General features: G+C 43.6%; 1 protein-coding gene across 1 annotated transcript in view; it reads left to right on the forward strand.

Annotated features, from left to right (window-relative positions):
• Positions 1 to 21,888, forward strand: part of CTNNA1 (catenin alpha 1) — a 183,250-nt gene that overhangs the window by 153,686 nt on the left and 7,676 nt on the right. The window contains exons 11-13 of the mRNA XM_081230886.1: positions 9,282 to 9,438; positions 17,516 to 17,716; positions 18,278 to 18,429. Of these exons, the coding sequence (XP_081087012.1) occupies positions 9,282 to 9,438; positions 17,516 to 17,716; positions 18,278 to 18,429 (510 nt within the window). The remainder of the gene's footprint in view (positions 1 to 9,281; positions 9,439 to 17,515; positions 17,717 to 18,277; positions 18,430 to 21,888) is intronic.

The raw sequence follows: 21,888 nt of genomic DNA on the forward strand, positions 1-21,888 counted from the left end.
TTAAGCGACTTAACTCTGATATTTGCGGTGTTAAAGTTGAGTTCAGGCAAAGTAACCTGAGAGTGGATTTATTTTGTTGCTTGGGGGAGAAAAAAGCACCCACATTTTTTGGTGGTTTATGAGTAGGAAAGAAAGTAGGTCAGCTCTTTCCCTGCATTGCCTTCTGTTTTGTGTCTGCAGTATCGCACTGTTCATCAGAAAGGGGACCTCTCTCCATCTGAGCAGAGAGCCCAGCCTCACATGCTTTTATCAGGAAAAAAAATCTGTTTTGGGAAAGAACCTGATTTTCTACCCCCATGTCCTCCCCATCATCTTGCTCATGGATGTACTCAAGTCTTAGTGCATGGTAGCTGCTTAAAACACTTCAGTTTTTCAGTTCATCTGATGCTGGTCAAAAGAAAATAGAAAAACCCTGCCAACAGCACGTTTCTGACAGCTGATAATTCATATGGCCTTTCTTGGAAATTTAAGCAAGGGTGAATTAAGTATTTGAAGCTGCTGCTTATCTACATTTCTTTGTCTTTTTTTTTTTTTTTTTTTGGCGGTACGCGGGCCTCTCACTGCTATGGCCTCTCCCGTTGTGGAGCACAGGCTCCAGACGCGCAGGCTCAGCGGCCATGGCTCACGGGCCCAGCCACTCCGCGGCATGTGGGATCTTCCCGGACCGGGGCACGAACCCGTGTCCCCTGCATCGGCAGGCGTACTCTCAACCACTGCACCACCAGGGAAGCCCTCTTTGTCTTTTTTGGGGGGTATTTCTCACTAAATTGAGAAAGAACTTATAAAATTGTTGGTTCTTTCTTCTGCCTCCTTAGATTTATCTTCCATATTGCTGCTTCTCCCATTGTTCTGTGGGAATGCTGATCATTTTTGTGGCTAACAGGCTTGACAAGCATCAAATAAGCATAAACCGAGACAGGCCTGGTCTATATAGGTAGTGAGAAAATATATAGCTCTTAAATGAGCATTCAAGGCATATGGGCCAGGGAAGCCTGTGGCCTCAAGTTCTCATTCATGTGTTATTTCACAATCATAGGACCATCTACCTTTGAATCACCTCACTTTTCCACTTCTGATATTCTCTAATCTTCTTACACAGCAGTTGCACAGAAGAGCTAAAAGGAGATGCTTCTGACTAAAAGTTTCTCTCAGCATTTTCTGTACCTCTTTCCTCCCTTACCCGCTCCCATGGAGGTCTGCAGGTAACAGGCCTCCAGAGACACTCTGGTTTCCTTGTAAGCCTTGCATACTGGTATTGGTTTGTTGTTTTGTTTTCTTGTAAAGTCTGATTTCCATATCATAAAAGTTGGAAAATGTTTCCCTCTCTTCCATTTTCTTGAGAAGTCTATATAACTGCTATTCTTCTTTAAATGTTTGGGGGGAGTTTATTAATGAAGCCATCTGGCCTGGAGTTTTCTTTTTTAAAAATAAATTTATTTATTTATTTTTGGCTGCATTGGGTCGTTGCTGCGTGTGGGCTTTCTCTAGTTGTGGTGAGTGGGGGCTACTTTGTTGCAGTGCGCGGGCGTCTCACTGCCGTGTCTTCTCTTGTTGTAGAGCATGGGCTCTAGGTGCGTGGGCTTCAGTAGTTGTGGCACACGGGCTCAGTAGTGTGGCTTGCAGGCTCTGAAGTGCAGGCTCAGTAGTTGTGGTGCACAGGCCTAGTTGCTCCGCAGCATGTGGGATCTTCCCGGACCAGGGCTCGAACCCGTGTCCCCTGCATTGGCAGGTGGATTCTTAACCACTGCACCACCAGGGAAGTCCCTGGAGTTTTCTTTGTGTGAAGATTTTCAACAATTAATTTAGTTTCTTTATTAGGTATAATGATATTCAGATGATTTATTTAAACATCTAGCTGTTTATTCTTGAGTGAGCTTTGGTAATTTGTATTTTATTATTTGCTACTCTGTTATTTTTTTCCTTCTCCTTGCTTTGGGTTTAATTTGCCCTTCTTTTTCTAGTTTCTGAAGTTAGAAGCTTTTAGATCATTGATTCGAGACCTTCTCTTCTAATGTAACATGTAATTGTTGGTGTGTGGGTTAAATAGCATCGTTGGGATGGTCAAGAAAGACCTCACTGAGAAAGTGATGTAGAAGCAAAGACCAGAAAGGAGATGACAGAACAAGCCAGAGAGGGTGTCTGAGGGGAGAGCACTCAAGGAAGAGGGAACAGCAAATATAGAGGCTTTGAGGAAGGAGGGTCAGGTATCTAACAGGAGTGTGAATGGTATAGAGCCTTCTTGGGCCATGGTAAAGCATTTGGCTCTTTACTCTGAGGCACATGGGAAGCCATTGATGGGTTTTGAGTAGAGGATTGACATAATCTAACTTTGTTTTAGCAGGGTCTCTCTGACTTCTCTGAGGAAGGATAGAAGCAGAGGGACCCCTTAGGAAGCTGTGGTTAGCAGAATAATGTGCTGCCTCCACCCCCAATTTTCTAATTCCTGAAACCTGTGAATATGTTACCTTATATAGCAGAAGGGACTTGGCAGAGGTAAATAAACTAAGGATCTTTAAATGGTTAAATTATCCTAGATTATCTGGGTACATGCCCAGTATAATCACAAGGGTCCTTATATGAGGGAAGCAGTGGTGTTGGCATCAGAGTAGGAGATGTGATCATGGAAGCAGGAGTTGGAGTGATGTGGCCACAAGCCAAGGCATGTGGGCAACCTCTAGAGGTTGGAAAAGACAAGGACTGGATTCTCCCCTAGAGCCTCTGGAATGAACAGTTATGCTGACACTTTGATTTTAGCTCTGTAAGACCCATTTTAGACTTCTGACCTTCAGAACTGTAAGGTAACACATATGTGTTGTTTTAAGCACAGCTAGTTTTGTGGTTATGTTACGGCAGCATAGGAGACCAAAACAGAGGTAAGAGTACAGTGGAAGTGGTGAGCACTGGTTATAGAGTCTGGATATATTTTGAAGGTAGAATTTACTGAAGGATTAGTTGTGAAGTGGAGGGGAAAGAGAAGAGTCAGGAAAAATTCCAGGTTTTTTTTTTTTGTTTTTTTTTGCGGTACGCAGGCCTCTCACTGTTGTGGCCTCTCCTGTTGCGGAGTGCAGGCTCAGCGGCCATGGCTGTTCCGCGGCATGTGGGATCTTCCTGGACCGGGGCACGAACCCATGTCCCCTGCATCGGCAGGTGGACTCTCAACCACTGCGCCACCAGGGAAGCCCAAAATTCCAGGTTTTGATCCTAAGTAGCTAGAAGGATGGAGCTGTCATTTATGTTAATTTTGTGGTGCCTGTTAGACATGCAAGAAGCAAACTCAAGTTCAGGAAAGAGGTCTGCACGAAATGTATAAATGTGAGATCCATTACCACATACATGGTGCTTAAAGTCATGAGACTTAATAAGTTCACCAATGGAATGTGTAAACCCAGAGTAAAAAGGTCTGGGAAATAAAACTGGGGTTCCCTAACATTTAGAGTTTGGGGAGATGAGCAGTATCCAGCAAAGGAGATTAAGGAAGTGTTATTGACCAGAAGAGCACCAGAAGCTGGCTGTGTCTTGGAAGACAAGTGGGATAAGTATTTCTAGGAGGAGTGATTATTCATGTAAAATGGTTGTAGAATGTGACCTGAGAACTGATCCTTGGATTGAGCAACATATAGAGATCACAAGTGACCTTGGACAAAGAAGTTTAGGTAGAAATTTAGGAGAGATAAGCTTGACTGGAGTGGATTCAAGAGAGAAGAGACAAATTGAGTATAGCAAGTTGACAGCTCTTTCTAATTAAATGTAAGGATTATGGAGACATGGGGTGATAGCATGAGGTAGATATGGGGTTGAGAATGTTTTTTGCTTCTGATTTTTAGTCGGGAGCATTTTTCTATGTTTAGCTGATGGAAATAATCCAGTAGAGGGGGAAACTGTTAATAAAGAATAGAGCAGAGAGAATTGCTAGGACATTGTCCTGGAGCAGAGGAGGAGAAATGAGATCCAGTGGACACGTGGCAAGGTTGGTAGGAGCATAGAGAGGAACATTCATAAGTAAAGAGAGGTAAGATAGAGCATGTGGCGTGGATGCAGGTAAGTGGATAGGTGCGGTGATAAGATTCTATAGACATTCTCTTTTGATTGCATTCGTCTTCTCATTTAAATAAGAAGCAGAGCTATGAGCTGAGAGTGATGATGCTGGCAGAAGTGTTACAGGTTTGAGGAGAAGGTATGGAACAATTACTCTAAAGGTTCAGACTTGAGGAGAGGAAGAGACTGATTGGACTAAGAAAACCTAGTTCTCTTGCTGTCCCCAACACTGAGTCCACTTGAAGTTGAGTGATCAAGATTTTAAAGGAGTTCCATTCAACATGGTTGAGAGCAGGAAATCATGAGTTTTATTTTAGACATGTTTATTTTGAAATGTCTGAGACATCTGAGTAGAGCTGTTGGGTATGTAGCTAGGAAATGACTTAGGGGCTAAAATGTATGGTCTGGGTTGGAGATGTGGGGGTAGTTGGCAGACGGGTGGTATGTAAAATCATATGAAATTGCTCATAGGTGGGAGAAGTGTAGAATGAGGAGAGAAGGTAGCATAGGATCAAGCCTTGAAGAACTTCAGCATTAGTGGAGGAAGACAAGACAGCAAAAGAGACACAGAAGAAGTAGCCAGAATGGTGGAAATGAAACAGAAAAAGTATTTGACAGAATCTAACATCCAGACCTGATAAAAACACTTTGTAAACTAGGAATAGAAGAAAATTTCCTCAGCCTGATAACATCGTACTTAATGATGAAAGGCTGAATACGTCCCGCTAGGATCAGAAACCAGACAAGAATGTCCTGTTCGATGTTGTACTGGAGGTCTTAGCCAACAGTAGCATTTAAAAAGTTGCCGTGGTATATATGGTGGTAGTGCGTAGTTTGGGGCTCTCTGCAAATTTAATGAGCAAGAATAGTGACTCATTAATTTATAAGTGAGAGTAAACTTTTCCCTCTAGTTGTTTCCTAGCGACTTGTAGGTCACCTTAGGTAGGCTGTTGATGTCTTACCCCATTTTCTACTGGTATTTTAGTGTTCTCCTTACTGATTTACCTAACACTATATATACTTCATCTGTCATATATACTTAAATACAGATGTAAATAGAGAATTTTCTAAGACATGAGGAATGTTCAGTAAATGCATAAATAAACACATTCTTTTAGGCTTATCTTTTTTTGTGTGTGTGTGTGTGTGTGGTATGCGGGCCTCTCACTGTTGTGGCCTCTCCCGTTGCGGAGCACAGGCTCTGGACGCGCAGGCTCAGCAGCCATGGCTCACGGGCCCAGCCGCTCCGCGGCATGCGGGATCCTCCCGGACCGGGGCACGAACCCATGCCGATGCATTAACCTGCATCGGCAGGTGAACTCTCAACCACTGCGCCACCAGGGAAGCCCAAGGCTTATCATTTTTAATTTAACTCATTATCTATCTGGAAACGATCTTATTTAGCACATAAATATAAGTATGAAGTGAAGCTATAACTTTATTTTTCTCCAAATAGCCCATATCAAATGTAGAAATATGCCATTCCTCACTGATTTTGATGTCACTTTTATCATACACTGAATTCTGCTCTATGATAGGGTCTGTTTTTAGACTATTCTTTTCAGTTACTTTAGCTTTGTATTACATTTTAACTCCTTTCATTACTCTTTTTTTAAAAAATATTTATTTATTTGGCTGCACTGGGTCTTTGTTGCAGCACACTGGATCTTCATTGCCGCGTGCAGGATCTCTTTTGGTTGCGGCATGTGAGATCTTTAGTTGCAGCATGCGGGCTCTTAGTTGCGGCATGTGGGATCTAGTTCTCTGACCAGGGATCAAACCTAGGCTGCCTGCGTTGGGAGCACGGACTCTTAGCCACTGGACCACCAGGGAAGTCCCTCTTCATTACTCTTGCTCTCTATCCCTAATATCTTTTTGCTGTTCTCAGCTATTTACTGTTCCAGATTAATTTGTGAATAGGTCAATCTTCCTACTCCTAAACATGGACTGTGTTTCTATTTATTCACATTTCTTTAATGTACCTCAGAAAAATTTAGTCATTTTTGTTACTTCAGTCCTCTGGGTTTCTTTACAGATTTAATCCCACATACTTTCTATTAATTGCTTTCATGAACAGCTAATACTCCCCTCATTTTATTTCCTGTTTTCTGGCATATAGAAACGTTACTCATTTTTATATATTGTCTCTAGCTAACTTAATGAAGTCTTATTAATTCTAAGAGTTTTTTCGGTTAACTCACTTCAGTTTCCTAGATAAAGAAAGATGATCTACATTGAAAAGTAATTTTGTCTCCTAACAGCTTTTTATTATTATTTCCATTTCTCACTTTATTTCATTAGCTAGAAAGACCATTATTATTTAACTAATGGTGACAGTAGGTATTCTGATCAATAACATCTTGATTTTTAAGGTAAATGATTCTAGAGTTTCACCACTAAGTATCATGTTGGATGATTATTTGAAGTAGTATGTTAAGTATCTTTCTATTCCTAATTCATCAGAAATTAGTATTTATCATGTCCTTTGTAAACAGTTTTGTAATCAGAATGAGAAAATTCACCTTAGACGAGGTGCTTTTCCTCCATTATATATAAGGTATTACAGAACAAAGAGAGCAATTTTCTCTTTGTAAGGGAAAATTATCTTAATATTTAAGACATATAATTAATTCCCCGTGTTTACTTGGCTCTCTTAAGAAACATTTTCTTCACCCAGATTTTCTTACAAAGTCTAGCTCCACACTGATTCATTGACACATTAGTGAATTAATGAGTTAATTAATGAAGAGTAGTCCACAATGTTGAATCACCCAGTGGGAAACGAAGGGAAGAGGGAAAAGAGTCAAAGAACAAGCCTGGAAATGATGAAAATAGAGGAGACCACAGTATAACACATGGGAAAGATAGGATACCTCTTCTTCCAAATAATTTATTGTCCAAACCCATTCACTTTTTTTTTTTTTTTTTTTTTTTTTTTTTTGCGGTACGTGGGCCTCTCACTGTTGTGGCCTCTCCCGTTGCGGAGCACAGGCTCCGGACACGCAGGCTCAGCGGCCATGGCTCACGGGCCCAGCTGCTACGCGGCATGTGGGGTCTTCCTGGACCGGGGCACGAACCCGTGTACCCTGCATCGGCAGGCAGACTCTCAACCACTGCGCCACCAGGGAAGCCCGAAACCCATTCACTTTTGAAAGTAGTGGGTTATTAATAATAACTGGGAAAGCCTAGTCCCCAAAGTCTATGAATCTATAATTGATAGTCTTGATAATCTATCCCTTCCAGTTATCTAGGAGGGAAGAGGAATAGCTGCACTAGTCTAATGGGTCTGATTCTTCTTTAGTTTGTTGATTACAGTCTTTGGGGGGTTGGGGGGGCTAAGTTGATAACCTCACTCTTGAATACCTCTCCAGTATATTAAGAATTAAACGTATGACCTAAAGGCATGTGGTTTCTATAGCACCGAAGAAAACATCATCCCAAACTCCAGCCCTCAGGTAGCATTGCCCATATGACTCTGTGATAACTACTGTTCTGCCTCTTCCAGATGCCACTCCATCACCACCAGTTTCCTCTTGTCTTTGCTTACCTTCAGAGTTGCATTATTATGAACACATTTATTTCCAGTAACCCATAAGCACCTTGTACATAGAAATCTTACTAATTATTCTCTCAGCTCCTTTTCATACTTACTTTCATTATTCACTCATTTACTGAATACATCAAAGGATCTGAAAGGCATTTCTCCAAAGACTGTACACTAGTGGTCAACAAGTACATTAAAAGATAAGCAACATCATGAGCCATCAGGGAAATGGAAATCAAAACCACAGTGAGATATCACTTCACATCCACTGGGATGGCTAAAATTTTTAAAAAAAGGAAAAAGGAAAAACAGGTGTTGAAGATGTGGGGAAATTGGAACCCTCATACATGCTGGTAGGAATGAAAAATGGTTCAACTGCTTTGGAAGACAGTAAGGCAGTTCCTCAGAAAGTTAACCATAAAGTTAACCATATGATCCAGCAGTTCCATTCCTAGTTACATATTCAAGAATAATGATAACAAACAAAACATATATGTGAATGTTCATAGTAGCATTATTCATAATGACCAAAAAGTAGAAAGAATTCAGATGTTTGTCAGCTGATGAATGAATAAAGAAAATGTGGTAAATTCGTATAATGACATATTATTTGTCAATAAAAAGGATGAAATACTGATACATTCTATAGCATGCATGAACCTTGGAAACATGTTAAGTGAAAGGAGCTAGTTCCAAAAATGCACATATTAGTATGATTCCATTTTAAAGAAAAGTCCAGAATAGGTAGCTCCATAAAGACAGAAGTTAAGTTAGTGGTTGCCAGGAGACAGGGTTCAGGGAAATAGGGAGTGACTGCTAGTGGGTATGGGGTTTCTTTCTGGAGTGATGGACATGTTCTAAAATGATTGTGGTGATGGTCACAAAACTGAATATACCAAAAATCTTTGAATCTTCCAATTTAAATGGGTGTCTTGTTTGGTATATAAAATTATATTTCAGTAAAGCTTTTTTTTTCCCTAAAGAAGTTATTTTTTATTATTCTAGAAGAAATTACTTTTTAAACTTAATAAATGTTACACTTTCTGTGAAGTTATTATATGTCAAATACAGTATATCTCAGAAAAAAATATTTTTCACATATGTACTTTGAGAATGTACCAAGAACCTAAAATGTCAAATGTTCATTACAAGATTAAGAATGGTGGGTGACTGGAACAAACCTAGGTATCATATAATCAGAATAGTGATGTGCATCTATAAGATGGAATAATAAACAGTTAATGTTTTTTAACATACATTTAATGATATGGAGAAGTATTTAAAAGAAGAAACAGGAATAGTCAGTTTTATGTAGCATATAATTCTAATTATGTATTTTTTGATTTGGCACACATAACGTGTGTATGTGAGGGGGAAAAAAAGCCTGGAATATAATGTCAAAAATTGTGAAGAGTTGTTATCACAGGGTGGAGAGATTAGAGATACTTTTGTTTGTTATCATCCATAGTTCCAGTGTATTACTGTATTTCAGATGTATTCCTTCTCCATTCACATATAAAGCCTGTTGTTCAATACTTCTCTACTTCATTTTTGTAACTGTTACAGTGGAGCATGTGGTGTCATACGTCCTCATGAAATGCACAGGAGACAAAGCCATAGACACTGTGCTGACCAAATTGTCTCACTTGTTTTATTTTCATGACTCTGAAAGAGTAAACAATGAACTTTAATGTCTTTGCAGGTTATCAATGCTGCATTGGCTTTAGCAGCAAAACCACAGAGTAAACTGGCCCAAGAGAACATGGATCTTTTTAAAGAACAGTGGGAAAAACAAGTCCGAGTTCTCACAGATGCTGTCGATGACATTACTTCTATTGATGACTTCTTGGCTGTCTCAGGTAATGAGCTGATTCCCCAGGGAAGTATGTGAGGCTGTGCATAATTACTTTCACCTAAGTTACAATCATGGGATATCAAAATGCCCCCAAGTATGGGCAGGTAAATTATTCTAGCAATAATATTGTGCTCGTTTTCATTTTAATTAAAAACAACAAAAACAACAAAAAAAGCTACCACTGACTCCTGAGCAGTGGGACTTGGGGTTGGAGTTGTTTCCCTTGTTATGGGGTGGTCTCGATCTTAGAAGTGTGAATTAGTAATCTGCCTGGCAGAGGTTTTTCTCTGTTTATATAGAGTAAGGTCTTGCAGCTGTGACCTGTACAACACTATAGCCATCCACCTCTCTTGCTGCTGCTGTGTTTAGAAAACACATTGACCTGTGTCCTGGCTGTGGTTATTTGTTATGAGCCTATGAGACTTAGGAGGAGGGATTCCCAACATCATCAGCTTTAGTTTCTTTTGTAAAAATTGTTCCCCTTGGAAAGCTTCTCTTTCTCTCTCCCTCAGAAAAGATCGTAGTTTAACTGCCTACTTTTCGAAAGACTCTGTCTGCATGATGCACAGATAGAAAACAGAGAGGAAATATTTAAGTACCTTTTAATTATGAACTTGCAAAAAATAAATCTGGGTAATTCACCTCACAAAAACAGTTGATTTCATTATATAAACATAAACTGGTAATGACATAGTAAATTGCATTCATATAGAAAATGTCTGTCAACTGCAATTCCCTGTTTATCACACAGAGATAAGTTTCAGTCCATCTTCTTAGAGTTGAGCAAGTATAAATGCATTCTCCATTTAACAGGCCTCTGCTGCCCTCGACTGCACTGCTTGCTCTCTGGAGGTGCCAGGCTTCCTGAGGCCAGTGGCTGTGGGCAGAGTCAACGGCTGGTACTTGTAGGGCTGAAACTACCTGTCACCCCAGGGAACCAGTTTGGAATGTGGGAGATGTGAGTGGCCATGGGGCTTGAAACTGAAGTGGGGCTTAAGTACATGCACAGCACAGTCCTCCAGCAGTGACCTATGTAAGGTGACAGTGTGTTCTGCATACCAATGCTCCCCTGTGTCTGCTTGCTCTCCTTGGGGTTGGAGCTTTGGCTCTACTTGAGATAGTGGGGAGCAGGCAATCCGTAAACTGCAAAATAAGGGGGTAAATCGTGCTGCTGCAGGACTGCCAAATTGCAGGTGCTGGTACTTTAAAACAAAAAACCCATTTGTAAGCACATCTTTGCAGGTGCCAAAAATGCAGGAATTGCTTTTCTGGGAAATCTTTGCCTTCTGTTGTTTTCCCCAGTGAAGTACTGAATTATTCTTTTCCATAGATTTAGAGAAAAACATTCCACCTTCACAGCACACTTTTAAGCAAACAACAAATTCTGATACCTAAATGCAAAGCCCCCCTCCGGAGATAGATATTACGTTCCTAAACTTACTTACCAGGTAAGGCTGGGTCTCAAGGGGTTTTCGGTCCTTCTTATAGCAAAATAAAATGTAATAGAATCAAATGTCCCTCATGCAACATTCTTCAAATCATAGAACAAAAGGGATTTTGCAGTAGCATTTAGTGGGATCCAGGCAGTATCTTTAGGGTATATGACATAAAACAGAAGAACGGTAAAGAGAAATCAGATTCTTTAACAGATACACTTTTGTCTGGTGAGTATGTTCAATTTTTATGCAAATGTGGGAAAGTAGAAGAGTTGACTTGGTGGAAAGGAGTTTAGACAGTTTCTATTTAGCAAATAAAAACACAGAACAGTCCTCTCAGAAAGTGGTGGTGCTTTCAGAGTATCTGAATTTTAAAGATCCACCTTAGTGTGTTTCTCTAGTGTTTTGTCACAGACTTGCTTAGCAGTGTCAAGTAATTAAATAATTAACAGGACAAAACTGTTATTCACAATTCCTTTGATTTTTATGGTGTGCTTTTTAGGGGCATGGGATGAAGGGAAGAGACAAGCAGATACCTGTGCAGAGTTCTACTGGATTGACCATTTAATTTTTAGCATTCAGACTCCTTTATACCCTTATGCACTTACCTCACCCATGGCAGCTTTAGCACTTTTTATGTGGCAGACTAGAGATGTCTCTCCATCTCACCTGATACACTGGCTCTCGTTGAGAGGAATCCCATTTTCAACCGGGCAGGCCCCCACTGGTCCCCAGTCCTTGGCCCTTGTACAACTCACAGCCTCTCTAGAGGTGCCCCGTGGATTGGAGAGCAGGCGTCATCTGCAACCACTGTGTGCAGTCTTTATACGAGAAGCTGAGATCTGCCCACTTCTGTTACCCAGAGGCTCAGTAGTCTGTTAGCAAGGTGGGCATGTTTCTGAGTAAGGGGCTGCAGGACAAGTGCCCAGCACAGGGTCTGGCTTAACGTTGGTGGACTTCATAAAATTTTACGTAATGAAAAGTAAGAATGTGTCCTGGGATATTGTGGCCCTATGGCAGTGTGATAGGTTTTGAGGAATAGTTCTAGTAATGATATTTCACCATCAATCCCCCTTGGAATCCCTGGGGCCTGTGTGTTTGCTGTAGCCCTGCCCACTCATGAGAATCCACCCAAAGGGAAGTTACTTAGGGGATAGGACTGAAAGGACCCTCTGCTGCTCTATCTCTATTGTTCCTGGATATTCTGTCCCATTGGTTCCAGAAGTTCCCTCGTGCTTATTACAAGTTATATCCTAAATTTGTGGCTCAAAAATTAATGGTCATCTTGTGTATAACCTGGTAAAGCCATTAAGACCCTGATGCCAGTGTTTCATGACGCTGCAGAGCAGGGGGAACTTGAGTCACTGTGTATCAAATATGCCAGTGGCACTTGGAAATAAAGAGGGACATGCAAGCCACCTCCGGGGGAGAGGGAGCGGGACCCCTGTTCCCCAAGCTGTTCTATTCAGAAGGTTGCCTTGTAAATATTGGAGGTGGTTTAGGATGCTACAGAGCGTTCAGCAAGCCGTGAATATATTTATATGGACCGATCCCTTAAGGACAGTGGTTTGAAATTTATCAAAGTGATAAAGACTGTTTGAATTTCATTTGAATTGTATTTGATAAACATTTTCCATGGAAATGAAATTTACTTTCTCATTCGTTTACCCTGCTTTCATGTGGAAGTTCTGATCCTCCCCCCCGACACACACCTTTTTTTTAAAGTTGCAAGTGGTTGGTTAGAGTGGTTCTAGTTGGGTTTATTACTTTTCTTTACCAAGTGCTCTTGGAAACAAATAACATAATGCATTAGATACTTTGGGGCAACACATAGGAGTAGTAATTTGTACTCTTCTTCAGTGTCAGTGTGCTCAAATAATTTGGTCTGATTGGTCTAAATAAAAGGATTTTTGTACCTAATTTTTGTTTTTGTGTTTAATCGCAAAAATCCAAAACTGAAAGTAAGGTAAGGAAGTGGTGAAGTTAGTTTGATTTCTGACTCCCATGCCCCCTAGCTTGAGCAAGTCACTCAATACTTCTGTGCCTGGTTTGCACATTAATTAATAGTGATTTTTAAAAAGTGGTTACTGTAGAGTTAGTTAAATGTCAAGCAACTCAGAATCTTTCCATAATATTAGAGTAAGTTCTCTATATAATGTATTAATATTATCATCTCCTGTGTGCATAAGGCTGCACTGATAAAGATATCCAGAGCAAGGGGAGGGTGGAATGGGCCCTGTTAGACATTGTGGACTGAAGTATAAGTTCATGCAGGCTTTCTGGAGAATGCCAGTTGGCTTGGTTCCGGAGGGCAATTAGGCATCATACATCTACTTTATACATATATGCCTTTTGACTTAGTATTCCCATTGCTAGAAAATTTCCCCAGGGATGTGTACATAGATGTTTGCCAAAATACCTGTACAGGGATGTTCACTTCAGCCAAAATGCCTAAGAGAAGACTGGATAAATGAATGATGGCCCCTCTGTCTGTTCAGTAGGGTATGGTACAGCCATTAATATGGATGAGGAAGATCTGTGGAGGCAGTTCTAGAAAGATTTTCAAATGAAAATCAGACATGTTAACGTCCATAATGTGCCCCCTTGGAGACAGACTGTTGTATGTGTGTGTGTAGGGTTTTTTTTCCTTTTGGAAGTATCTACATATAAAGACTGTATTAAACAATCAGTTTTTAATGGGGTACAGATTGGTGTGTCTACTCAAAATGGAGCCATGCTGAGTTTACTTGGAAATTCAATTAGGGTAAAGTAACATGGTTTAAGTTAGTGTGGGTACCTCCAACCCTCCCATATTTGCACATGTCCAGTGGGAACTCACTTCTCCCTTAGGGCTCAAGTGTAGAGAGCAGGTTGTTGTGTCCTGGGTATATAGTGGCCTCAGCTGGCTGGGGCTTTCCCAATGAAGGTGGAAAATGTTACTTTAGTCAGCTTCCTGAAATAGAAGCCTTCCTTGGTGGCTAAAGAATGGCAAGCTCTTCCCTGGTTTGGGTTCAGCTGGAAGAAAACCTGTATAAATTCAAGAAAATCTAAATTGATTTTTAAAAACACACTTGCCTAGATGAAGGTTAACAAATCCTTGGTGGAAGTTTGGGCTACTTTGTTTAATGAATGACAAAGAATGCTATACTTCATTGATTCTAAGATGTGCTTTCCCTCCCCTGGTATTAACAATCCTGATACCAGGATTATTCTTAAAAATCAGTGATATGAGAAAACATTGGTTCATAGTTTCATTAGCAACATCTTTTCTTTCCTTTTTATTCCTTTCCTTCCCCTTCCCCAAATGTTAGATTCAGTAAAAGCAGCAGTTTTTAACCTAAGGCCTAGTATGGTAGGCAGGCTCAGTACCAGTGTGCTTAGTTTAATATGTAGAGAGTTTGTATATAAAAGATGTTTCTGATCTAAACATGGGCTCTAAATCCATTTATTCTTATAATGGGTTCACTTATTCCTCCTAAAATTGGTTTATGTAAAAAGTTTAATACGTTATCTCTTTCAGTAGTGCAATGGTGTAAATTCTAGCAAGTCTCCTAATTTTTGAATTAGCACATGCTAAATTATGGTCTTAGCTATCTTGTGGTAATTCACTTTTCCCTTCTGCAGTGGAAATTTTTACTATATTTTGGCTTTCCCTGGAAAGATATTTATTTTAATTGATGAATTTTTATTTTTTAAAAAGACTTTTAGAGCAGTTTTAGGTTCACAGCCAAATTAAGAGGAGGGTACAGAGACTTTCCATCTACTTCCGGCCGCCACACATGCACAGCCTCCCCCTTTATCAACATCTCCCATGACAGTGGCACATTTGTTACAACTGATGAACCTACATTGACACCTCATTATCACCCAAAGTCCGTAATATACATTCCTGTTCACTCTTGGTGGTATATACTTCATAGGTTTGGACAAATGTATCCATCATTGAGTATTTTCACTGCCTTAAAAATCCTCTGTGCTCCACCTATTCATTCCTCCCTGCTCCAACCCCTGGCAACCCCCGAGGTTCCTGCATGTCTCTACATAGCTTAATAGCACTTTTTTTTTAAGTGCTGAATAATATTCCACTGTCTGGATGTACCACAGTTTTTCAGTTCACCTACTGAAGCATGCCTCAGTTGCTTCCCAGTTTTGGTAATTATGAATAAAGCTGCTATAAACATCTGTGTGCAGGTTTTTATGAGAACTTAAGTTTTTAGCTCCACTGCATAAATACCAAGGAGTGCAATTACTGGATCATAGGTAAGAGTATGTTTAGTTTTGTGGGTGCAAGTCCCTTCCTGCAGTCTCTTGGGAACTACAAAATGAAGGGCCTTGTTCCGGGAGCCTACAGGGGATCTTGAAGCCCAAAGGCAGGGCATTGTGGTGGCTCTATTCTTTGCTGAATCCACTAAGTATCACTTGCCTCTGGCTCCCCTTGAGATAAGAGGAAATAGCATCGTGATCACTAGACATTGTCATATATAACTTGACTGAGTATGTTAGCAGAGGCTGTGAGGGAAGGGCGAAGACTTTGGAAGAGAATTAAATCAGGAACCAGTCTAGATAATGACAGGTCAAAGCATAAGGTAACCAGGGATGCCAAAGAAATGACCAGGTGTGTTTCTTTCCTTTTTCCTCCCCTCCCCTCCCCTCCCTTTCCTTCCTCTTTCCTTTCCTTTCTTTCTTTCAAAAATTTATTTATTTATTTTTGGCTGTGTTGGGTCTTCGTTGCTGCATATGGGCTTTTCTCTAGTTGCGGTGATGGGGGGGCTACTCTTCGTCGCGGTGCACGGGCTTCTCACTGCAGTGGCTTCTCTCGTTGAAGAGCACGGACTCTAGGCATGCGGGCTTCAGTAGTTTTGGCCCATGGGCTCAGTAGTTGTGGCTCGTGGGCTCTAGAGCACAGGCTCAGTAGTTGTGGTGCACGGGCTTAGTTGCTCTGCAGCATGTGGGATCTTCCCGGACCAGGGCTCAAACCCGTGTCCCCTTCATTGGCAGGCGGATTCTTTTTTTTTTTTTTTTTTGCTGTACGCAGGCCTCTCACTGTTGTGGCCTCTCCCGTTGCGGAGCACAGGCTCCGGACGTGCAGGCTCAGCGGCCATGGCTCACGGGCCCAGCCGCTCCGTGGCATGTGGGATCTTCCCGAACCGGGGCATGAACCCGTGTCCCCTACATCGGCAGGCGGACTCTCAACCACTGCGCCACCAGGGAAGCCCTGGCAGGCGGATTCTTAACCATGGCGCCACCAGGGAAGCCCCAGATGTGTTTCTTAAACAGATTACATTTGCCCTAATTGTCCTGTCTCTTCCAGAAAAACCAGAACCATTACTCTTTCACCTACTGTGCCAGGTACTTTCTTGGTTTAAGGAAGTGACCATGTCTTTAACAGACACTGCTTCTAAGAGTTCTTACGTGTCTTGAAAGCTCCTTTCCAAGCTGGAAGGAAATGGGCAGGCAATGACCTGGAGGCTTTGTGTTGCTCACTCACCCACCCACCCCTTGGATTGTGGGCATTCCTGTCACTTGGGCTGTCTGCTGGTAGACTCTGCAGCTCCTGGTGGTGAGCACATTCCCTTTCCCATTCTGGGTCGATCCCTACGTATCAACCTCATCCATTTTAATGGCTGCATAGTGCCCATAATTTGTTACCCACTCTGCTCTTGGACATTTTGGTTGCTTCCACTTTGCTATTATAGATGAGGTTGAAGCGGACTCCTCACTCTTGTTTCCAATACCCACTGCCAAGCTTTTTGCTTTGAGGAAAAAAATAGTTTTGGTGGGTCCTCCAAATCCAGCTCTATGACTAGACAGCTTAACAGGAGTCAAGGGTTTCCTCAAATATCACAACAGGCCCACCTGCATCCCATGAGTGGTTTACTGAATGTTTCGCCTCAGGGGCGGTCCCTCAGCGCCCTCCAGAGGGGACTTTAACCTGCCTTCCAGGACCTTCTTCTGTTCCAGAGCTGTCCTGGCACCTTGGTAGCTTGTCTGAATACCATCGGCATCTACTGGAGGGAGGGGCAAGGAACTGGAAGAATAAGACCTTACAGTGAACCTTTTCTTCTAATTTAGACTTTGTTTGGGATGTAAAACCAGTGAAATCATTTAAGGGAAGGAGAAGTTATTAAGGATCTGTGATCTTGAATTTTCTGCCTGGCTTAAAACAACTGTGCCTTAAAGATGGGCATCTCTGTGTCTCTCTTTTAAACCTGGAATAAAGATTGTTATTCTTGGAGGCGATTGCAGGTTGAGTTTCTGTGGGACAGTTAATCTGGTCTTTTTTTTTTTTTTTTTTTTGCGGTACGCGGGCCTCTCACTGTTGTGGCCTCTCCCGTCGCGGAGCCCAGGCTCCGGATGCACAGGCTCAGCAGCCATGGCTTACGGGCCCAGCCGCTCCGCGGCATGTGGGATCTTCTCGGACCAGGGCACGAACCCGTGTCCCCTGCATCGGCAGGTGGACTCTCAACCACTGCGCCACCAGGGAAGCCCTAATCCGGTCTCTTGAGCGAAATGATACGTGTAAAGCTCTTGGCACCGTAGCTGGCACAGAGTGAGCTGTCGATGAATGGTAGATGCCAACTTACAGTTGGCCCCTTCTAGTGGAAGGCCTCCTCCCTCATTCAGCATTTTTTGTTTGTTCCCCAGAGAATCACATTTTGGAAGATGTGAATAAATGCGTCATTGCTCTCCAAGAGAAAGATGTGGATGGGCTGGACCGCACAGCTGGTGCAATTCGAGGCCGAGCTGCTCGGGTCATTCACGTGGTCACCTCAGAGATGGACAACTATGAGCCAGGGGTCTACACAGAGAAGGTGCTGGAAGCCACCAAGCTCCTCTCCAACACAGGTGCGGGGGCTGCCTCCCTTCCCTGTGCTCCCCACACACAGATGGCCTGGTGGCCAGGCCATCCAGTTAGTGCAGGCCCTGTGGTTAGGAAGTAGGACGCTGGGACTCAGATCGGTCTTAGGGACAAGAATTCTGGAAGGTATGTCAGATTTGTGAGAAGTTGGTCAGCCACACTAAGGCCTCAAAAAAACATTTCTTTAAGTGTGTCCCACAATTAATAATGGGAGTTATTTTAAAATGAATATCTGAGTTATATCTCCTGTCAACGAACACAGTAAATTAAGGAGGGTCCCATTCTAGCAAGGCCTCAAGTTAATCCCAGTTCTCAACGACGTAAATCCTATGTTGCAGAATCTGCCCAGAGACAAAGAAGATGATTTGAGTCCGTAAAATACAGCATTTGATTTATTTCAACCATAAATACTTCTCACATGGGTAGAAGCATAGGCTCTTCATCATGCACCCTTCCTCTTTGTGTCTAACTGAGGGATTTAGGGAGGGCTGGTAGAGCAACGATGTTTGCAGGGCCAGCAGGATCTGCCATGCTCTCTTCTTCCGCAGTCATGCCACGTTTTACCGAGCAAGTGGAAGCGGCCGTGGAAGCCCTCAGCTCGGACCCCGCCCAGCCCATGGATGAGAATGAGTTTATCGATGCCTCACGCCTGGTGTACGATGGCATCCGGGACATCAGGAAAGCGGTGTTGATGATAAGGGTGAGTAACTGCATTTCAGGTGTTTTAACAGCTTCTTTCTTATCATTTGCTAAACTTGAGCAATGCATCGTTTTAGAACTCAGCAGATGAGTGGCAGTGTATTAAAACCATGAATCTAAAAGCTGTTAGAATGAGATATATTTAATTACGTTGTCTAAAATGACTTTTAGTTGCAAGTTAGAGCCCAAACTTGGGCTGAGAAGGGGAGCTAGTATCAGTTGGCCTTGACGATTTACTTCAAGTTAAACAATTGCCACAAATATGAGGCTTCCATTTGAGTTAGAGGGAAACTACAGAAAATAAAGGCTCATCAGTTAGTTTCAGAGAAGGGAGCGTTTCCCTAAGGCAGGTTGAAGCTCTTCTTTACATGGAGCACCCCTCGCCTCAAAGGTGGCAGGCAGGCAGGATGCTAGAACCCCAGGGTTTTGAGGGTGAGAATGAAGGGCTGTGGCAACTCCTGGGCTCGGGGCCAAGCGTTGAGCCCTCTCACCGTAGCTGAATGGAAGTGCCACCTGCCCTGGGCCCCATGTGACCCATCCTGTCTGAGGCAGCAGCAGTTCTCACCATCTGAGACAATGTCTAGGGCCCCCTGTGGATTAGCATATGCACAAAGGGGTTTTGAGAAACTACTGACTCCTCTGTGATCATCCCCAGTGTGCTGCGCTGGGACTCACAGCTGCCCTTTCCATAGCAGTTGATCCCTCACATGCTGTTCTGAGCATGAACAGCTCTGGAAGCTGGAGCAGAGCCTGTGCCAAGCTCCCCCAGGCTCACCTGGACCTCCCCCAGGCTCGGGCCATCCCTGCCATAGCCACAGAGCCAGCAGTTGGAATGCAGGGTCTGCCTGCTGAGTAGACAGCTGCTTTGCTATGCTGACGATCCAGTCGGGTCAGGGGAGTTTCAGTTATACCTTCATGGGTTGCTAGTCAAACCTCCCAAGGTAGGCAGGGGTTCTGTCCCACTTTTTACCCCCTCAGCTGGAAACAGGCCATTTCTGAGGCAGGTGCATGACGCTGGACCCATTCTGTATGCAGTGTAGAAATGCTTGGGCAAGACTGCGTTTCTCTCTGGGGTGAGGAGGAAAGAGAACTATTCAGGGATGGTCTGGTTGGCTGATGGCTGTCCCTGCAGGCCCAGGTCACCTGGACATGCTGGGGTGTGTGGGGGAGAGCTGGGGGACCCTTTTTGCTTTCTTCACGGCTGCTGCTTTGCTAGAGAGCAACCCATGCTCAGCAGTCGTAGCCCGGTTGAATGCAAGGTTAAAACCCAGCAGCCAGATCTCAGTGGTGTGAAGGGATCCCTGGGTCAGGTGTACCAGTGGTGGTAAAACACAGCCCTATTTTTCCAAAGTTCTTCGCATACTGACAGACACTTAGAGAATAGAAGAAATGATAATGAGGAGTCACTGGGTGTTTGAGATTAATGCCTTTGGGGTTTTAAGTGAGCTGGTACTGCGCACACTCCAGGATGCCTGCACATTCCAGGGCCTGTTCTGTGGAAGCAGGTCGGGTTGTGGGAAACCACACCCTGGGAACAGGCAGGCAGCTTGGATTCCTCTTCACGTCTGTGACTCTAAGCAAGTTTCCTCATCTTTCTGAGACTCACCTGATGTTGTTGATGGTTTTAATGGGATGAAATGGAGGTAGCGTGTTCAGCTCAGGGCCTGGCATGTAGTAGCTGTTTCTTGCACACTTACTGCTGTGTTGGAGCGTAAGTATGACAGAGGCCCTGGCAGGCCCCGTGAGATAGAACCCGGGGTGTGGTCAGCTGGGAGGGCCCAGAGCAAGGGCAAAGTAGGTCTGCAGGCAGCAGTGGTTTAACTCCTCCCTTATTGTCTTGATTTTAATTCAGGAATCATCCTTCCAACCCCCAGGCCTCTCGGTTTCTTGATGTCTTATCATCCCCCAACCTCAACCTCACTTGCCTAGTCTTACCCAGTCCTTGTCATTACCAGTATCTGCATCATCCCAGTGTCAGGTTTCCGCCTTCCATCCGCTCACTGCCTCTGGTGCTGTGACTCCCAACAGTCCTTTGAGTCCATCAGGATCTTCAGCCGGTTGGCCCTCCCCACTTGCAACCCTCACTCAGCCCTTCAGGTCCTTGCCTCACTCCTTTTCTAGCTTTGAGTCTGGTCCATCAGTATAATCTCCTTTGCCCCCTTTTCTGTCCTTTTATTTGCCTTGCAAAATACAATCCTAGTGAAATTCCTTCTCCTGCTGAGCATGGTGTAGAAAAGTGCAGCCACTCTGACTGGGGTCACCGAACCCAGGACCGTCAGGGGGCCCTTGATGCCATGCAGCCTCGCCCACACAGCCATAGGGTCTGGGAGCACTTCATACCTTCCTGCTCGCCTCCCCATCTGTGCCCCATCCTACGTGTCTGGTCTCAGTGCCTGTTGCACTGAGGATCCTGAGGCAGTTAGAACATCTGCTCCTGGCTGAGCCCGTCCCCTGCACTGGGTCCCATTCTCTCTTCCTCCAGCACCTTCCCCCCAGCATACAAACATGCCATTATTTCTCCTGTTATAAGAAAATCTCCTGGCCCCCCTCCTCCTCAGTCTCCTTTACTGGTTTATCCTCATCCCTCATCTTCTCAGCCCCTTACCACTGGTACACCCTGTAGCAGTTTTTCACCTCTCTCTTTTCTGACTGTACTCATTCCCCTGGTGCATAAAGACGTGAGAAAACAGCAAGAGGTTGACCCTTCTGCAGCCCACATTCATCTAGCCACCTTGCCTACTGCCTCTCACTTGTCTAACAGGCACCTCAAGCTTATTATTCCCCGAAGTGAGCTCCTCATCTCTCTCCACCCTGTTTTCTTGTATCAGTTGATGGCAAATGTGTCTTCCACTTGCTCAGGCCCGAACCTTGGATTCACCTTTGATTCCACTTTTTGCCTCAAACCCTGAATCTGACTTACCAGCAAATCCTGTTGGATCTACCTTCACAATAAATAGAAACTCTGAACACTGTTCCTACCCTGGTCCAGGCCACCAGCATCTCTCACCTGGATTCATGCAATTGCTTGCTTCTCAGCCAGTCTCCCTATTTGCATTCCTAGGTGCCTGCAGTCTCATCCACAGAGCACCCAGGGTGATCCTTTTAAGCTTCAATTAGATCACGTTATCTACTGCTTAGTACTCTCCAAAGGCTGCCATGTCACTCAGTCCTTACACTGGCCCACAAGGCCTTCGAGGAGCTGAACCTGTCACCTCTCTGACCTCATCTCCTACTGCTCCCCTGCCTTTGCTCCCAGGGCTTCAGCTGACACTGTGCCATAAGGGCAGTGAGCTGAGCCCCTACTGTGGCCTTGCTATTCATCCAGTTCCCCAGGCCTTTCTGTTGGTGACTCCGTCCTGCCGGAACACTCCTCCCCCAGGTACCTCCTGTGCTCCCACCTTCATTGCCTTCAGGTCTGTGCTCCAATGTCACCTTCTCATGAGACCTTTCTTGACCACCG

The sequence above is a fragment of the Mesoplodon bidens genome (genome assembly GCF_964165515.1).
Source record: "Mesoplodon bidens genome assembly, chromosome: 4".
In the NCBI taxonomy this organism is placed as follows: Eukaryota; Metazoa; Chordata; class Mammalia; order Artiodactyla; family Ziphiidae; genus Mesoplodon; species Mesoplodon bidens.